This window comes from Oryctolagus cuniculus, chromosome 3 (assembly GCF_051225735.1).
Source record: "Oryctolagus cuniculus isolate XC-2025 breed Fujian yellow rabbit chromosome 3, ASM5122573v1, whole genome shotgun sequence".
NCBI lineage: Eukaryota > Metazoa > Chordata > Mammalia > Lagomorpha > Leporidae > Oryctolagus > Oryctolagus cuniculus.
Window position 1 is genome coordinate 180,199,474 of NC_142869.1, and position 18,632 is coordinate 180,218,105.

General features: G+C 55.9%; 1 protein-coding gene across 3 annotated transcripts; it reads right to left on the reverse strand.

The window, feature by feature from the left end:
* Positions 1 to 4: 4 nt before the first annotated feature.
* Positions 5 to 8,676, reverse strand: ZYX (zyxin). 3 transcript variants are annotated; one of them, XR_016231807.1, is made up of 11 exons: positions 8,369 to 8,637; positions 8,016 to 8,238; positions 7,331 to 7,530; positions 7,081 to 7,173; positions 6,425 to 6,967; positions 2,997 to 3,022; positions 2,433 to 2,553; positions 2,135 to 2,304; positions 1,867 to 2,045; positions 918 to 1,038; positions 5 to 565 (listed from the first exon to the last, which is right to left on the reverse strand). XR_016231807.1 is itself a non-coding variant. In XM_051849015.3 (10 exons), the coding sequence occupies exons 1-10, from the start codon at positions 8,528 to 8,530 to the stop codon at positions 461 to 463; spliced, it is 1,914 nt and encodes a 637-aa protein (XP_051704975.1). In that variant the 5' UTR covers positions 8,531 to 8,676; the 3' UTR covers positions 5 to 460. The 3 variants fall into 3 exon arrangements, 2 of the variants coding, with proteins under 2 accessions (XP_051704975.1, XP_051704974.1); XM_051849015.3 differs by lacking the exon at positions 2,997 to 3,022 and having other exon boundaries at positions 8,016 to 8,235; positions 8,369 to 8,676; XM_051849014.3 differs by lacking the exon at positions 2,997 to 3,022 and having other exon boundaries at positions 8,369 to 8,649.
* Positions 8,677 to 18,632: the final 9,956 nt, after the last annotated feature.

Sequence of the window (18,632 nt, forward strand, 5' to 3'; positions counted from 1 at the left end):
AGAATTCTGGAAAATAAGGGGTTTTTATTTGTAGCTGTAGCCACAACCTGGCAGCAGGGGAGGGTGGGAACATCCAGGCCACTCAGCCCAGGCTCCCAGAGAGTCAGGACCTCTCCCGGCCTCAGCAAGCAGAGTACAGAGGCTGCTCAGGGCCAGCCACGGGCGTCGGTGCAGCAGTGAAAGCAGCAGCACTAAACTGGTGCCCCCCCAAGGTGGGTACCTGGGGGATGGTGGGCGGGCGATCCCTGCAGGACGGGTGAGGGCTGGAACCCAGGGCAGGGCTCACCGTCTGTAGGCTGTGCTGGGGCCCTGGGGCAGGGCACTTGGGATACTGGGGCAGGGTTTGGAATGGAAGAGGGCAAGACATCAAAACAGTAACAGGTGGGCGAGGCTGACTGGTCTCAGTGTGGGTGGTCCACGACGGGAATGGACGTGCAGTCTGGAGGCAGGCCGGCCGCACTCAGGTCTGGGCTCTGGCAGTGTGGCACTTGCGGCAAAGCACGTGGCCATCCAGGGGGAAGCAGCCGTTGTCGTCTGCCTCAATCGACAGGGGCTTCCCACAGTCCTGCAGAGGACAGACAAGAAGGCACTGGCTGAAGGGCCCCCCCGCCCCCGACCCTGCTCCACCCACTGTGCCGCCTTTCAATTAGGTAGAACAAATGCTTCAGGGCTCACAGCTGGACATACACATCTTACTAACCACACCACCTCCCCACGCCCACGCCACTTACACTAGGCTGCCAGGCTTCTCCTACAAAGGATGGGTAGCAGGCCTCCAACATGCCCCCCAGTGAAGCCACGGGGCCTCCCCCAGCCTGTCTCAATCCATGCTGACCTCACAGACTCCCCCATCCACTGCCTGCCACAGTAGAACACCGCACTTCACCCCTCCCGTCCCCCTGCACCGAGGAGCTGACCTCGCACTTGTAGCACTTCATGTGGAAGTTCTTGTCCAGAGCGACCACGCGCACCGTCTCGTCACGGCCAGGCTCGGGCATGATGGGCTCCCCGCAGACAGAGCACCTGGGGGCATACTGCCTGGGAGGGGCAGAAAACAGGGCCCCACAGGCAGGGTCACTGGGGGCAAGGTGCCCCCCAGATCCCATCCTCCCCCAGTGAGGGCCCAGGGTATTGTGATGGAAATCGTATAACAAGGCAGACCTCTCTGCTCCACATCCTCACCCAAAAGGCCCTTGTCAAGCACAACCTCCCACCTCTCTGTGCCCTCCCCAAGTCCCAGGTGCACATACCTCTCCCACTAGCTCCCAAGCCCCCAGCACCCCATCCATACCACAGCTCCTGCAGGGAGCATACAGGAGATGCTCCTCCCACTCCCCACCCGTGCCCAGCCCAGCTACCCCCAGTGCCCTGCACCTCAACCCAAACAGAGGTGCAGTGCAGAGGGGTGTGGAGTACTGGCCAGCCAGGATGGAATCCTGGAGCTGAGCCTCCCCCAGACGCAGGGTCCAAGCTGGGAGTCAGAGTCTGCAGCTACATAATGGGATTTTGCTGGCTGGCCTGAAAAGTAGCCACCTTGTAAACACCCTTTCTAGGGGAGAAAGCAGCATGGCAAACAGCCCATCACACAGAAGTTCAAAAGCCCAGACTGTATGTGAAATACAGTTACCCCAGTATACATACCGCCGAGCGCCACACACACACACATATACACATGCGCGTGCACGCGTGCGTCAAAGGCTAGGGTGCGAGCAGCCAGCCCCAGGATTCACACCCAGGCCCTGCACCACGGCACTGCTAAATCCAGATGACCCGCTCCCTGCATCTAGTGACAGGACCAGGGGCCGGAACACGAGACCAAGGAGACGGCCTGGCTAGAGCCCAGAGAAGAGCTGGGGTGGTCCTCACTTGTGGTAGTCGGGCACGCAGTGGGGCTGGTTGGCCTGGTCCACGATGAAGGAGGTGCCCTCCAGCGGGCAGGCGCAGACCACACAGGTGAAGCACTGCGGGTGGTAGGCTTTGCCCGTGGCCCTCAGCATGCGGTCAGTGATGGGCTGCCCACACGTGTTGCACTTCTCCAGGGTGTCCTGAGGAGGCGGCGGGAGCAGGTTGGCAGGGAGCTGGCACCCAAGGGCCGCGTTTCCAAGGCCCACCCTCAGCCCCAGCCCCAGCTCACCGTGTAGCAGCTCTCGCAGTAGGGCGAGCCCTCCAGGCTGTAGAACTGCTGCCCCTGGAGCTGCTGCTCGCACTGGTGGCAGGTGAAGCAGCTGATGTGGAACAGCTGCCCCAGTGCACGGACTGCGGGCTGCGCGCGGGCCAGGGGCTGACTGCAGCGGCCACACGTCTCTGGAAGGCCACAGAGGACAGCCATGAGCAGGAGGCAGAGGCTGAGGCCTCAGCTGGCTCAGGCAGCGAGTGGAGCCCAGAGCACAACGGAGGGGGCGGTGTCGGTCCCCACGGGGAGCAGGGCTCACCGCTGGCAGCCACGTTCTGCCTCTGAGGGTGCTCCATGTCCTGCATCAGCTGCTGGGTCAGCTGCTCCAGCTCCTCCACCTCCTTCAGAGTCAGCGGTCCCGGGGCCCCAGGGGCGCGTACCTGAAACCCCAGCACTTTCTTTACACTCTGTAGGGTCTCCCCCTCCCAGGACCCCCCCCAGGTCAGCTGAGCCCCACTTCTTCCAGTGAGGACCTAGAGCTCCGTTCATTTCCCAGAGGCTCAGGCTCAACCCTCAAAGCTCCTCCTTCCCCGCCCTGCCCACCCGAACCCCAGCATCACACAGGTAGCGGAAGGGATGGGGTGGCCTTAGCCTGGACCTCCTACGGTGCCACGTCACCCGCTCCACCCAGCCCCCTCCCAGGGCAGTCACAGACAGGCCAGGACAACTGAGCGGACGGAGGCCATACACACAGCAGCTCGAGTCACTGAAGCACCAGACACGCCAGAGCCACGCACCAACTCCACAGAGCATGCTCGGACAGGGGCCCGCACGGAGGGCCACGCAAGGGCGTGCACACACGTGCGCGCGCACACACACCTACCCGGCCTGCCTGCTGCTGAGCAGCCCCTGTCAGCGTGAGGATACAACACAGGCGGGAAGCACAGGTTAAACCCCCAGAGCTATCTGCAGGAGCCTAGCCCTCAGCCCCAGCTCCCCACGCACAGCACTGACCCCACTCCCTCCCCAGGGGGCTACCCACCCCTGGAGACCAGGGGTGGCGAAGGAGTTGAGGACAGGCACTGCTGGTACCCTGAGAACCTGACCTGACCCACGTTTCCATGAGACATTCCCTCAGGAACGCTGGGCTGCTCTTCTTGCTTTCTGGGTAAGTCTAGAAGGACCGCAGCCCCTGTCACTTGAGTGTTCACCTGCTAATGCCTTCATTCCTGCAACACCCACAATCCACAAAGCCTCCCTGCCGCCTCTGCCCACAGCCCCTCTCCCCACAGCCCTGTCTGTATCCAGCCCTACATCACAGCCACACTCCACTCCCCCAGATCTCAGCAGTCTTCTCCTAGGATTCTGTCCTCTCTGACACATGTCCCTGAAATGCAAGCTTTGCTTTGTTCCTGTTCCCATCTCCCCTTCCTAGTATCTTGGGGACAGAGCAAGGGTACTGAGCCAGCCCTTGCTTTCTAGTGCAAATGCCTGTTCCGGTCTTTGGAAGGATGAACTTCTGTTCTACATCCCTTCCCCCGGGGTGTCTTCCTCTGCCTGCCAGCGTCAATGTCATTGCCTTAGACCTCTAGCTCCGCAACTCCAAGGCTGGAAACTTCCTTCCACCATAGTTGCCCTTCCTCCACAGCACAGCTCAGACCTGACATTGCCTGTTTGCCTCCAAGACCCACTGTAACCACCACCTGCCTTTCCCTTTCATCAGTCACCCCTACAAAGTGACCCTATGCAAAAGGCTTTAGCTCCTCTCAGTCCCCACCCACCCCATGCGCCTTGTCCATCAAGCCCCTGAGCCAGGCTCTGTGACCAGCTGTTTCTACAGGGCTCTCTCACTGTCACCCTCAGCTATCTGGCCCAATCTCTAACCCTGGGTCACACCACCGCCCGCTTCCTGTTTCTGCCTCCAAGCTGCAGAAAGTAGGTGGAGAGTGAACACTGCAGTGAGAGTCCACAAAACACTGCAGCGCCCTCCACGCACCCCTGCAGCCTCGGCTTGCCTGTCTGGTATTTGGCTCTATCACTCCCAGCTGCCTTCCCCACAGCAGCTGTTCCAAACCCTTTCCACCTCCCCAAGTCCCCCAGAGCCTCACCCCTTGCACCCACCGATGACCTCATCTCCCACATTCCTGAGAAGCCAGAAACCAGCTGACGCTCTCTCCTTGTGCTTCCTCTCCACAGTAACCCTGGGGAGACCCTGCTGTCTGGGGATGTCTGGGGGTGGGGGTGACCGAACCCCATCTTGAAAGTCATCGCTGACTGCTCCTCACTGGCCCTTCCTCCTGGTCTACCCACGTCCCTCAGCCCTTCTCCCCAGCGAAAACCACACACATACACGCACGCTCACACATTCTGACCTTAGTCCCTTTCTCCACCAACCATTGAGAGCCGGCTACACCACCACCTCCTTACATCCTGTCCCCTCCACGGGACACAAATGGGCCACCCAAGGCCATCTGCCATGCCCTAACAGACCAATCACTGGCCTACTGGAGTGTCCCCACACTCCTCGAGCCCCAGGCTGCGGGGGCCCCAGTCATCACCCTCTCTCCTCCATGATTCCATTCCAACATGGGGTGCTCCTCCTCAAGCCTTTCCCCCACTTCTTTGCTGGCTCAACTTACCCCCACCCCACCACCATCAGCCAAGCCAGGGTTCCATCCCAGGCCCCCAGTTCCCCTGGTCCACCCCGACTGCAGTGTGACTGCACATGATTGCCATGTGCACCTCATCTCCAGTTGTGGGCCTCCTCCCGAACCCTGGGTCTACGTGGCTAACTGAATGACAGTACCAGCTGGAAGGCAGGCTTTCTGGAACCCATTGCTCAACATGCTGACAGCTGACCCCTCTTCTTCCTGTCCAAACCACTTCCGCTTCTGGACTTACCTATTTTGTCAGCAGTGCTATCATTCCTGACACACCCCCACTCTGGCATTTTTTTCTCTTCCCCTTCCCCCTCCAACTGCTTATCAGTTGCTGCATCCCATGGGCTCTTCCTTTTTAACAGTGCTAAACATGGGTCTTATTTTCCATTGAGATGAATGTTACTGCTGCCTGGGAGTGAACTCACACACATCATTACCTCCTTGCCTCTACCACACGTCTCTGCTAGGAACTTTCCAGAAAGCTCCCAACAGCACTGGCCTCACCAGCCCTGGAGACCCAGCCACACACCTACCCCAAAGCACTGACCCCGCAGTGCTCACCAGCTCCCCGGGTGTGCCTACTCCCCGTAGCCCCCACCTAGTCTCTAAGTATAGCTCACGAACTTTCCCACAGGAACCTACTGCTTTCTGCTTTCCAAACACCCCTGTGTAGCTGTGCCTTGCATTCTGCTCATGCCGTTCCCATCAAATGCCATTCCCTTTCCTCTCGGATTCTTAAGTCCTGCCGGCCCTTCAAGACACACCAGCCCAGGAAGGCTTTCCTAACTTGCCAGCCCCAGGCTGGCTCCCTGTTCTGAGTTCCTGTAACTTGTGCAATTCCGCAAATCTCACTGGCACCTGGCATTTCTTCCTGTACAGTACCTGAGTATCCTCAGACATGGATGCTATCAGATGACTCTCTGGATGCTTGGATTAGAGGTCCCTCAGGGTCGCTTTAACTCACAAGATCTCATCCGAACTGCAGGGCACGCTTTGCCTCGTGCTTTTCCATTTAGGGCATTTATGTAATACCGAACCCAGCACTTCGCAAGCATTCATCCAATTACTCTTCACAACCACTATATGGGGTAGTGTTAATTTTTAAAGGGGAAACTGGGGCTTGGAGTTCACCTAACTTGCCCAAACAGCAGATGAGATGTGGAGCTGGGGATTCTATCCCAGCCCCATCTGACACCCGGAGGCCAAACCTCTCTGGGAGATCACTTCGCTCCCTTGTCCCAGACTCCAGAGCACAGAACACAGTGCCTGGCATCCAGCTGATGTTGGCTCAGTCTTTGTTTACTGGGGCTGTGGCTCTTATCTCCAGATGGGCCCTCGGGCAGTGAAAGGACCAGAGGAGCTGCGAGATTAACTTAAGGCCCAGGAATGGGGAAAAACCAACATTGGACCGGTGATGTCATCCTCCCCTTTAACCTCCCAGGGCAGAAGCGCAAGAGAATGTGCACCAAATCCTCTAATTCCAAATCTGGAGCCACGCCCCAGCCAGCCCCTGCAGAAACTCTCTCCCTTCCCATTGTCTGACCGATGGACCCACCACACTGATGCCCACCCCATCTCTCCCAAGCCACCTCCACTGTGATTCCCTCCCCCAGCACCCTGGTCTCGGCCCTGACCTATCTCGCCCCCTCACCTGGTTTTGCTTCTGAGCAGGTGGGGGCACTGGGTGCTGCTTCTCCTGCACGCGGGGCTTCTCTTTCTGCTGAGCATAGGTGAAGCTGGGGGGTTGAGGGGAACCCGTGCCAGTGGAAGAAGCAGCTTCCGGAGGTCCCAGCTTTTGACTGGGCTGTGACCCAGGGCCACCGGGGGCTCCAGGGCTGAACTTGGAAGCCACGGGAGTAAACTTGGGAGCCACTGGAGAAAACTTAGGGGCTGGTGCTGGAGGTGGAGCTGGAGGACCTCGGGACTGCGCGTTAGCGGAAGACACAGGCTGGGAATGAGCCTGGGGCTGAGGCTGCACATGCAGCTGGACCTGAGGCTTGGTCTGGGGCTGGGCCTGGGGCTGAGCCTGGGGCTGGACATGGAACAGCGCTTGGCTCTGAGGCTGGGACACGGGCTGGGAGCTGGGAGGTGCCTTCCAGGGGGGCAAGGGTGCTGTGCCCCCGGTCGCAGGCTTAGTACTGGACTTGGGAATGAATGGAGTGGCAACTGGAGGGGGCACATATCCAGATGACACCTGCAAGAGAGGCAGAGGGAGAGAAGCAAGTTAGAGGCAGGGGCTGCCCTCCACGCTTCCTTCTCCAGTCTCTCCTCCCTGGCACTCAGGGTGCCTACTCCCCAGGCCCTTACCCGGGCTTTGAAGGGATCATTCTTGGTCATGTCATCCAGCAGTGAGGACAGAGAGTCGATCTCCAGGTCGATGCTGCTCACCTTCTCCCTGGGCTACAGGATCAGGGGTCAGAGCATCCATCCCCGTCTCCCATTCCCACGCCACCCCTCCCGCAACAGGGCAGAGGTACAGGGGCAGGTCACAGCAGGCCCCCTTCTCTCCTTTCCTTGAGGCGTCCCAGTGCACTGACCCCTCCCCAGGCCTCCATACCTGCGGCGGGGGCGGCATGGGGGCCTCGGGCGTGCCCTCATCCTCCAGCGGGGGCGGTGGAGAAGGAAAGATGTCCTCCTCGGAAGGTGCAGGGGGGAACGGTTCCTCGATCGGGGGAGGCGGCGGGGGGAAGGCACCTCCCAGCGCACCCTCCGCGTCGTCGCCATCCCCAGGTGGGGGAGGCGGGGGTAAGGGAAAGTCTAGGGCGGGGAGAGAAGCGGCCATCGGCAGCGGCCCCGCCACCGCTGCCCCAAGCTGCCCTCCGTCCACAGCTCTGACTCTAACCCTAACCCAAGAACTGCCTCGGGGGTCCTGGAGTGTGCGGGAAGGGAAAGGAGGGGTGCAGGGCGCCCAGGGGGGCACAGGTCAGGAAAGGCCGGAGGTGGGGGGGCACGGCCGAGGAGTGGTGCGGCTCCCGTTACACTTGGGAAAACGGACCCACAGGGGAAGATTCGTGGCCCACATTCCCGCCTCCCACCCCCAGGCGGGGACTTGGAACGATCCCAGGAGCCCTGGCTCCCAGCCATGAGCTCCACGATGAGGTAAGAACATCTGCTCGGGACAGGGTGGCTGCACCCAGCCCCCTCCGCAGCTACCTTTGCAGGCGTCCCCCCGCCCCTTGCTCAATCCCACTGCCCCCACCCCGCCGCCCGCGGGGGTCCAGCCCCTCAGCCCTGCCGCATACCTTCCGGGGGCGGCGGGGGGATCTCGCCCACCCGGCCCATCTGTGCGCGCTGGGCCCCGGCTGCCGCTGGAGGCTCGCCGTCCCCGGGCCGGAAAGGATTTACTTTGGGCTTCGGTGCCACCACCGGGCCGAACTTCTTCTGCGGGGCGTAAAACGCCGGAGCCGAGACCGAGACGGAGATCGCGGGAGGCGGGCGGGGGGCCGCCATGGCCTGGCCGGGCTGCTGGGGGTGGGTCTCCAGGTTACGCGGCGCCGAACTGCGCTGGGCTGGGCAGGAGACTCCCCCGGAGGCCCGAGCGCCTCCCGACGACCCCCACCCGCCGCCTCCCGGAGCCCCGCGCCCCGCGCCTCACCGCGGACCGGAGCGTGCGCGCCGCGTCTCCAGTGGCCGCCTCGGCGCCGGGTCTGCGGACTGTGCGTCCCGGTCCCGAGCAGCCTCCAGCCAGGCGGGGGAGGGACGCAGGGAAGAGGAGGGAGGGCGGCAGGGGGCGGGGAGAGAGCGGCGCCGCGACCATACAAGGAGCGGCCCGGAGAGGGGGCGGGGAGAGACAGGGCGGGCGCGGCAGGAAACTCCCCCAGGAAGGGGCCCAGATCCTGCCCTGGGCCGAGGGCTCCGCTAAGGTCCGCCCGCCCCCGCCGCACTCCCAGCCGTGCTCGCAGCCCTGGCCGGTCGCAGACCACCCCTCCCTGAGCACAGGCCTCTGATGTCATTTCCTGACCTGCCCCCCCACCCCCAACTCCGCGCCCGTCAGCGGGTGCCGGAGATCTGACTCACTGGCCCCACTCCGGGCTGAGCCGGCGGAGGTCGAAAGGGTCCCCCGAGGCAACGGAGCGAGCAGCCCCCTTGCGCCTCCGCCCTGGCCCAGCCGCCTCCTCTGGGGCCTGCAGTTACCTGCGGCCCTGCCACCCTCACGGCTGCACCTCCCACGCCGTCGGCAGCACCGCGCCCCGAGAACCCACCGGCCAGCGCTGGCTGCAGGACCAGGACCAGGGCCGTTCTCGTCCCGCGCCCTCCTGGCAGGCCCTTCGGCGATCGGTGGCTGTGTGAGCCTGAACCTCTTGCGACCTAGGGGTATCGTAACTTCCAACCCTAGGCAGCCTCTGCAGGCTTCTAGGAATTCGCAACACTGGCGCCCCCGGCTGCGGATCAGTTGCGCCAGAGATATTCTGGACCAGCGGGCCCGAGGGAGGTAGGTAGGGGGCTGCTCAGCCCTGGCCAGGGCAGCCGGAGGATCTAGTAGGACCCGGGGAGACGTGGACGCGAGCAACAAGCCTGCCACAGCTGAGCCTCCGCCGCGACCCACGCCTTCGGGAGCCTCCCGAGCGACACAGCTCGGTAGAGCCCCCACTCATCCGACCGGGTTGCTCAGCCCCAGGCTACGCCAAGGAGACCAAACCTGAGTGCCACTTTTTATTTTTTAATTGCGCACGGAAACTTACCCAGTGGCTGAACTCCACGCTTGCAAAGCTATGGAGTCTAGGCCTTTGCCCTCTAGTCCAGTATCCACCCACTCTCCACTCTCTCATTCCATCAGCCCTGAGTGACATCTGAAACAGACCTCTTGTTGACTCAGTGTCTCCGCCCTGGCCCTCCAAACCGACTGAACCCCACTGCCAAGGAGCATCTGGGAGATGCTTTTGAGAGCATCCAGACTCGCCCCTTACTTCACGCTGGGGAAGTGGAGGCTGCCCGCTGAGGGGGTGGGCCCGGTCACACCCACGAAGCAGCCGGCTTCCTCCAGCACCTGCCGTCAGGTGGAGCAATGCTAGGGCCAGCCTGACGCCCAGGCCAGCCGGCCTCTTCCCACTTCCCCTTCTCCACTTGTGAAAGAGCCATGGTGTTTCACCCACCCCGCTTACTGCATTCTACAGAAGTAAATGAAATGCCATGTCTGCAAGTGCTATATAATCCTCAGTGTTATTATTTTTTAAAAGACTTATTTATTTGAGAAGCAGAGTTACAGAGAGAGGGAAACACAAAGAGAGAGGTCTTCCATCTTGGTTCACTCCCTAAATGGCTGCAACGGCCAGAACTGGGCTGATCTGAAGCCAAGAGCCTGGAGCTTCTTCCAGGTTTCCCACGAAGTTGCAGGGGCCAACACACTTGGGCCATCTTCTGCTGCTTTCCTAGGCCATCAGCAGGGAGCTGGATCGGAAGAGGAGCAGCGACACTTGAACCAGCACCCATGTGGGATGCTGGCATCACAGACGGAGGCTTAACCCACTACGCCGTAGCGCCGGCCCCTCAGTATTATTAGCATCCACATCTCAGTTCTGCCAAGGATGGAAATTCTGTCACAGTTAAACTGAGGAGTTCCCCTCATGTGTCCTCTTCTGGGAATGCGCAACACTGTCTTCTTCCTGCTGCCTTACTAAGTCTGTGATCGTACTTAAGACTACGTGTTCATTGCTGTCTTGGTTTTTCTTTGCTCTGGCATCTTACCGTCTCGTCACCAGTGTCTCACAGGCAGAAGCATGTGTGGCCATGTACGTTAGGAACTGCACAGGCACACAGCTCTCCGACAGCACAAGCCTGTCCTCCGCCAGTCCCTGTGAAGGGCTATTAGAAATTTGAGGTTGGATTTCCTGATTGAGTCTTGGGTTTTACAGAGCCCAAGTCTTATCACCAGTTCTTGAAAATACGCCCGGCTGGAGACAAAAAGTTAAGGTAGTTTCCAGATAGCTTCGCAGGAGTAAAAGTCCTCTACCCTCGCAGTGTCTCCTGAAGGAATGTGCTTGTGCAAATAGAGTATGTGTAATTGTTAGACAGCTGAGCCTGTTTATACATCCAGAAGGGAAGAGTGCGTAGGCAGGTTTAGTTTTACTGACAACCAAGAGCATTGGAGACACAGAATATTAAAGCTAAGAGTGCTACACTGGTCATTCCAAATAAAAGGAGAAATGGGGCCCAGAGTATCCCAGAGGCTAGAATCACTGGCCTAAGATATCTCAGATGCAGCTGCCGAGTCAATGCTATTAAAACACAGACAGCAACAGGAGCAGCAGTGAGATTCTTAGGTGCTTTTGTTAGACAAGCAATTCTAATTGATATCCTCAGGTAGCAGGTGTAAAGTGCAGAAAATAGTAGCTGTCGCTGCCGAAAGTGTGTTCGGCAGCTTGGGATGTGTGGTCAGAGAGAGAAAGTAAGAAAATGAAGGCTGGCCTTTGCTGCCTAAAGCAACTCTGCCTAGCTCCAGGGGTTTATATCTGTCTACCAGGTACCAGAAAGCTTTTTCAAGGGCACACAATTTAAGTAAGAAGTTTCTAACACTTAAACAAGAAAAAGGAAGCAACAGGGGAGTTATCAGAAATGAATTTCAAGATGGAAAGCAGAATGCTATCAGGTGGTTCTTTCCATATGTGGTTGCAGATGGGCAGCGGCTCCATACGTGCCAGGCACGGGGCTGAGCCTCCAACAACAGCAAAATCAGCACTGCCCGAACAAGAACAACCACAGTGAGACTAGCGCAGCCTGATGTAGAGCTTAGTAGCTTGTTTTAGGCACAAGGCTAAGCACTTTAGGTATGTTAACCTGCATTTACTCTTACAAACCTACAAGGACTATAGGACGTTATCCTGTATTTCAGTTAGGGAAACCGAAGCCACCTAGATGTTGGATTTTTCACCTCCTACATTGCAAGAATTTTTGTAACACCAGTATTTTGTTATTTTAAGATATTCCTGCCCCCTCCACACATCCTTACATTGCATTACTTCTTTTTTTTTTTTTTTTTTTTTTTTATGACAGGCAGAGTGGACAGTGAGAGAGAGAGACAGAGAGAAAGGTCTTCCTTTGCCGTTGGTTCACCCTCCAATGGCCGCCACGGCCGGCGCACCGCGCTGATCTGATGGCAGGAGCCAGGTGCTTTTCCTGGTCTCCCATGTGGTGCAGGGCCCAAGCACTTGGGCCATCCTCCACTGCACTCCCTGGCCACAGCAGAGAGCTGGCCTGGAAGAGGGGCAACCGGGACAGAATCCAGCGCCCTGACCGGGACTAGAACCCGTTGTGCCGGCGCCGCAAGGCGGAGGATTAACCTAGTGAGCCGCGGCGCCGGCCAACATTGCATTACTTCTTTTCTTTAGGTACAACAGCCTGGACCTTCAAGAGCCTAAAGTCTGCTTCCAACCCAGCTCCCCACTGTACATCCTTGGATCTCCATTTTCTTTTTTGTCTCTTCATCCCATGGCACTATCAAATTCTACCTATCCATCTGCATGCATATTAATACATACATTCTGTGTCTGTGAGTTGTATGCTACACAGTTATGCGTTGTTTAATGTGGAGATGTGTTCGGAGAACTGATCCTTAGGGACATATAGCTAGGCTATATGGTATGTACTGTGTATATGCCATCTGTCATTGACCAAAGTGCTGTGTGAAGCACAGGACTACACACATGTGTTTGTATAAAAGTAAATTTCTAGGTTTCTCAAGAATATTTTAAAATTTCTATTTGAGAGGCAGAGACAGAGTTCCCATCCTCTGGTCCACTGCCCCCCAGTTACCTCCTACAGCCCCTGCCATGGCTGCCAAAGCAGGGAGGTGGGAACTCAATCCAGATCTCCCACGGGGATGGCTGGAATCCAGCTACTGAACACTGCCCCTGCCTTCCAGGTGCACACTGGCAGGAAGCTGGAATCAAGAGCAAAGTCAGCTCAAACAAGCACAGCACTCAGGTTTGGAAGCAAGTATGCCAGTGCCCCAAGCCACATTATTTTTATTTAATATTTATTTTATTTGAAAAGCACAGTGACAGAGAAGCAGAGAGAGAGAGAGTGAGAGAGAGATCTTCCATCCACTGGTTCACCCCCCAAGTGGCTGTAATGGCTGGGCCTGGGCCAGGCCAAAGCTTGGAGCCAGGGGCTCTCTCTCAGTCTCCCATGGGGGTGGCATCTTGGGCCAACTTCTACTGCTTTCCTAGTGCTCCAGTTGCAGGCGTTGCAGCCAGCAGCTTACCTTGCTAGGCCACAGTGCAGGCCCCCCAAGCCACATCTTAACCACCAGGCCAAACACCTGCCCCTCAAGAACTGTTAACAGAAGTTAGCACTAGGGAGGAACATGGGGACACAAAGGGCTTTTGGACTGCTGTATTTCCCCTGTGAACATGCCTTAACCTTATCATCCATCTAAAACAAGAAAGAGGAGAACCAAGAGAACCATCAGGTCTTTTTCTTTAGCTCCGAGTGCTTTCCTTGCCCTGAGAACTGTGTGCACGGGCCTGCAGTTTCCTGCTTGCTCCTGAATTCACTGCCCTCCTAGTCCCGTTGGCGTTTGCCTGTTGGCACAGAAGAGTCCCTGCCAGATAGGAGTGCAGACACAAGGATGATGCTGGGTGGGAACGGCGATGCGGTGAGGCTGAAGCACTAAGCCAGACCCAGCGGTCTTTGTGGCTAAGGCCAAGTAGGAGTAGCTTCCTGCTCTGCCCAGGGGCCACCCCACCAAGAAAAAGCAGAACCAACGACCACTCGTGCCTCCCTGTTCCTCTTTCTTCCAGGGTTCGCCCAGGAAGCTGAAACCAGAGCATCATCCTTGATGCACTTTCCCTCCCATTCCCCCAGTGCAGTTTTTACCAAATAACTTCTGTATTCTTAGCACCCTGAAAATGATGATAAATAAACCCAGCTTTCTTGCAGGAACTCTCCACCTATGGGGAGAACATTTAAGCGGATACTTTTTAGTAGAATAAAACAAGTGTTAACATTAGAAAGAAACTTTCTAATACCCCCCACAATAGTGCCTCCTTGATGTGGTTACACTAATTACACTGTTTGGGTGACCTTCTAACAGTCACCTTCATTGTTATCCCACCAGGTCTAAAGCAGTGTTGAGGATTCGAGAACGAGGGGTGCTAAATGGGCACAGGGCATCTAAGGAGCAGAGGTCCATCCATCCCAGGGCTGGGCCAGATGGGCACCCAAAGGCACAGCGAGCGTCAGCAAGCCGGAAATGTGTTGGTTGCGGGAGGCAGAGCGAGGCAGATGGTCAGATGGCGAAGAGTCAGCAACCAAGGGAGCTGAGGAGGGCAGACAGGAAGAGACTCAGGGCTCCAACAGCAGCACAGGCAGGTTGCTGGCACCATGGCCACCGCTAGAGGAGCATCTGCTGCTTCCCTAGCCCTGTGCCCAGAGGAAGCCAAAATCAGAGAGCCTGGCTGCAATCGGAGGGTTTGCCACAGAAACCGCGGACACTGTCACTAGTGGGAGTGAATGTTTAGGGGAGCGGGCTTGAATACAGATTCGCCACCTGTCTTGCCTCGGATGCAGCACACTTAATGTCTCCCCTGTTGCCCCCTGCCTCCGCGCTCTCTACAATCTGGGCTGAATGGGGAGACACCCACGAGGGGATAGGATCTGACCCAGGAAGTGGTGTTCCTGAGGAAACCCTCAGCGCTCACTCCTTAGGCTGCCCTTCCTGCCACTCGGTTTGTTGTTGTTTACCTGGCCACCCCGAGGTGTGAGCATTGTCTCAGGAAGGGAAAGGGGGCTCCAGGAGCACAGAGCAAGCCAGTGCGCAGGCCTTTGTACCTGAGTGTGAGGATGCCAGGCCACGGCTCCAGGCTGCATAGCAGGAGCAGAGTAGGGTTCAACGCTGTGCCTGGCATAGGGCCACGGTTTATATACAAGTGCTGGCTGACATCGCATTCCAGAACCACTCAATTCTCACAGCAGATCAAGGCAGGCACTGTATTAGGTAACATTTATGGGCCTTTATGAAATATCAAATCGTTCATTCACTGCACACCTACTAGGCACTGGGAATCCAATATTAAAGACGTGATCCCAGCCCTCCACAAGTGTCCACACCCTTGAAGGACTGACTAGGGGAGAGATACAGCCACCAAGTAGCAACCAATGTAAACTGCAGCTCCTTCCCAGGTCCCCAGCGAGGGTGGGGGGGGGTACTGTATGATGCACCTGACAGAGTACGTCTATGTCACTGGAGGATGTAACCCGGCTGGCGGGCACAAGGAAGGACTTTCCAAGCCGAGATCTGAAAGAGAAGCAGGAGCAACCAGGCCAGGTGGGAGGGGAAGGCATGCCTGTGACTGCTGTGGGCAGTGTCCAGGCAAGGACCGAGGGAAGGCAGGAGTGGTGGGGGTGTCTGAGAGTGAGGTGCAAGCACAGGGTGAGAAAGGCCAGGCCGGGGCGTGTGGAGACTACACAGCATGGGAAAGAGTTCCGACTTTATCCCGAGAATAATGGGAGCCACCGCAGAGTTTTCACTTTAAGAGAACAGCTTGAAAAGAGCTGGGCAGTGTGGACAATAACAGGAAGGGCCAGTTCAGATGTAGATAGACCAATTAAACAGACTTCGGTAGGGTAGGGCGGGTGGTATAAAGGGAAGGTTTGTGCAGGGGGACAAAAGTGGGCAGATGGATTAGAGAGCTTTTCGGGATTTGAAATGTTCCATCTGAGGATCCGGCAATGAGCTGAATATGGGGAGGAAGGGAGAAGGAGGCACCACAGGCCCAGCTTCTGGTGTGACCTTTATGGGGTGTGGTGCTCCCCACTCAGAGGGACGGGCCTGAGAGTAAGACTGTGATTTCAGCGTGCATATGCTGAGAATAAGATATGCCCCGTGCACAGTGGGCAGTGGGATATGTGTCCAGGGCTGAGAAGAGAGCGTTATACTGAAGGTCTGCACTGATCAGTCCCCTGCCTCCAAATAGTGATTTAAAGCTGTTATTGGCTTTTAAAAATCATCTATCAATTATTGCATGAGAAGTCCAGAGTGTTGAGAATGACAGGCTCTGATGGACCTCAGCATTTGATGGATGAGTAGAGGAGGGAATGTATTAGTCAGCTTTTTGTTATTATAAAGAAATGCCTGAGGCAGACTACTTTGTAAAGAAAGGAGATTTATTCTGGCTCATGGTTCTGGAGGTGCAAAGTTAGGGACTGCATCTAGTCATGGCCTCACTGCTGGCAGGGTCCCAAGGTGGTCCCAGGTCCCAAGCAGTCTGTGTGTGGGGGGGGGGGGGCGTCTGATCCTTCTTATAAAGCCACCCACATTCAACCATGAGGACTCTACCCCAATGTCCTTATCTAATCCTACTCACTACCCAAAGGCCTCCCCTCTAACCATCAGAGTTGACTTAAGTTTCTACCCTCTAAGACGTCTCAAAACACCAGTTAAAGGTGAACACACAGAGCCTTGGGGGGCACTCAAACCAAAGCAGGGAGGTGTATACTGTTAGTAAAAGGCTCCCTTTCTCAGACTGCCAGGCCTCGAGTCTTCTCCATCAGGACCAAAAGAAGCTAACGATCCCCAGCTCACCCACTTTCCACACCAGTAAAACCAGTCCTCTGGAGCCCACAGCCCATTCTCAGCCAATGTTCCTTGTCCCACTGATTCTCACCTTGTCTTTTTTCTTTTAAGATGTATTTTATTTATTTGAAAGACAGAGTTACAGAGAGAGGTAGAGACAGAGAGAGAGGTCTTCCATCCACTGGCTCACTCCCCAGATGGCCGCAATGCCCGGAGTTGAGCGAGCCGATCCGAAGCCAGGAGCCAGGAGCTTCCTCCGGGTCTTTCCATATGGGTGCAGGGGCTCAAGCACTAGGGCCATCTTCTTCTGCTTTCCCAGGCCACAGCAGAGAGCTGGATCGGAAGAGGAGCAGCCGGGACTAGAACCAGTTCCCATATGGGGTACCGGTGCTTTAGGCCAGGGTGTTAACCCACTGCGCCACAGCACCGGCCCCTCTCACTTTGTCTTACACAAACTTGGATGTCCTCCAAGGACGTAGCTCCTCTGAAACTCTCCCAAGTAACAGTAAATGGATTTTCCTCCCTTCCTTCCTACCACTAGCTCTGAATGTGGAACAGATATCCCTTTGAATCCAAACCGCCATGTCCCGACAGTACTTCCCCCTCCCTAAAACTCCCCAACATCAGGTCATCAAGCTATATGCTACTGCCCAGTCTCAAACATCCTCACGGCTGGAATAATGCTGTTCTAGTTCACTGTCACTGCACTCCAGAACGACTGTGCCGTTAATTCCCACTCATTTTGGTATCCACATAGATGAGCCTTGCTTTCACCTGCCTTGAATGTCCTTCCCTTCATGACTTTACCCACCTCAACCACTATCCCGCTGATGCTATCTTAAACCAGCCCTAGCTAATAGAAATATGAGAAGGATTCCAAAAATTCAAGAAAAATGGAATTAAAAGATAATGCACATTTTCTGTGAACTTTTTGAAGACCCTATGAATATGAGCCATGCACATATGTATTTAAAAAGTAAAAAGGTGACATTAAATTTAATAGGTTAAGCCAATATATTGAAAATATTATCATTTTAATCTTTACTTAGTATATACTAAGTTGATCTTCTGTATATAAAGATAATTAAAAATGAATCTTAATGAAGAAAGGGATGGGAGAGGGAGTGGGAGATGGGATGGTTTGAGGGTGGGAAGGTGGTTATGGGGGGAAAAATCGCTATAATCCAAATGTTGTACTTTTGAAATTTATATTTATTAAATAAAAGTTTAAAAAATAAAATAACAATCACAAGCAAAAAAAAAGAAAATATTATCATTTTAACCTGTAGCCAATATTTTAAAATTATTCATGAAAGATGTAGCCTTTTTTGGCACTAAGTCCTAGAAATTTGCTGTGTACTTTACAGAATATCCAGTTGGACTAGTCCCACTGCAGGTGGTCAGGGTGCATCGCACTGTGTGACTCTCGACAGGCCTTGTAGCATCTCTTCACAATCACAACTAAAAGCCACCCTGTCTCTGACCAGCTCCCATTTTTTTCCAGCTCATTTTCTTCTTTTTCCCTAACTCTCTGGGGCCCACCAGGACCTATAATCCATGTCAGCTTTTGTCTCCACTTCCCTGCACGATACTCCCTGTAGCATGCTTTAAATTCCTTGGACAATCTTAGTCACCCCTTTACAACTGTGCTCAAATCCCGGTGCCTCTCTCTCACTTTGTGGTGCTCACTTGGCCGATCTGAGGTCTGGTTAAATCCTATTCCATCAACTGCACACCTGCACCATGAAGCTCAGTGGAGCTGAGGACAAACACACAGCTCTCTGACCAGTCTCACTGGAAAATTCGTGAAGATGGACTTATGGTGCCCTCTGGCAAGTCTGCTTCCTGATAAGTGGGACAACTTCCCTTGTCTGCTCATTCGCATGCTTGCTCTCTCTCTCTCTCTCTCTCTCTCTCTCTGAGGACTTGTAGACTCTCTCCTCTTATCAGTGTTTCCTTCCCCATCTCCATGCCCAGCTGATGACCTTGCTTCCTGTTGCGCTGAGAAAGTTGAACAAATTGAAAAGACCTTGCCTGGTCTCCACTCGGCGTCTTCCCAAGTCAGTCCCGCATATTCTGTGGAGCCACCTCCTGCTGCTCTTTCTGTTCCAGCCACATCAGCCTTCCTGCTGCTCCTCCAATGGCGGGGCACATTCCCACCTCAGAGCCCTGAACTTGCTATTCCCTCAGCTTGGAATGCTCTCCCACAGACATCTGTAGGGGCCACCATTGCCTCTTTCCTTTGCTTCCTCACATGCCTCCTGAGGCCCTCCACGGCCACCCTATTTAAAATGGTCTGGACCAAACCCTTTTTCTCTCCTCTCCTTTCTCTTAATGGCATGTTCAC

Excerpts from the sequence above, each read along its gene's own strand:
- ZYX (XM_051849014.3), bottom strand. The coding sequence starts at position 8,530 with ATGGTCGCGGCGCCGCTCTCTCCCCGCCCCCTGCCGCCCTCCCTCCTC. Across the intron at positions 8,239-8,368 it reads CGCGCACGCTCCGGTCCGCG|CAGCCCGGCCAGGCCATGGC; the intron begins GTGAGGCGCGGG and ends ACCCACCCCCAG. Across the intron at positions 2,305-2,432 it reads GCAGAACGTGGCTGCCAGCG|AGACGTGTGGCCGCTGCAGT; the intron begins GTGAGCCCTGCT and ends GTGGCCTTCCAG.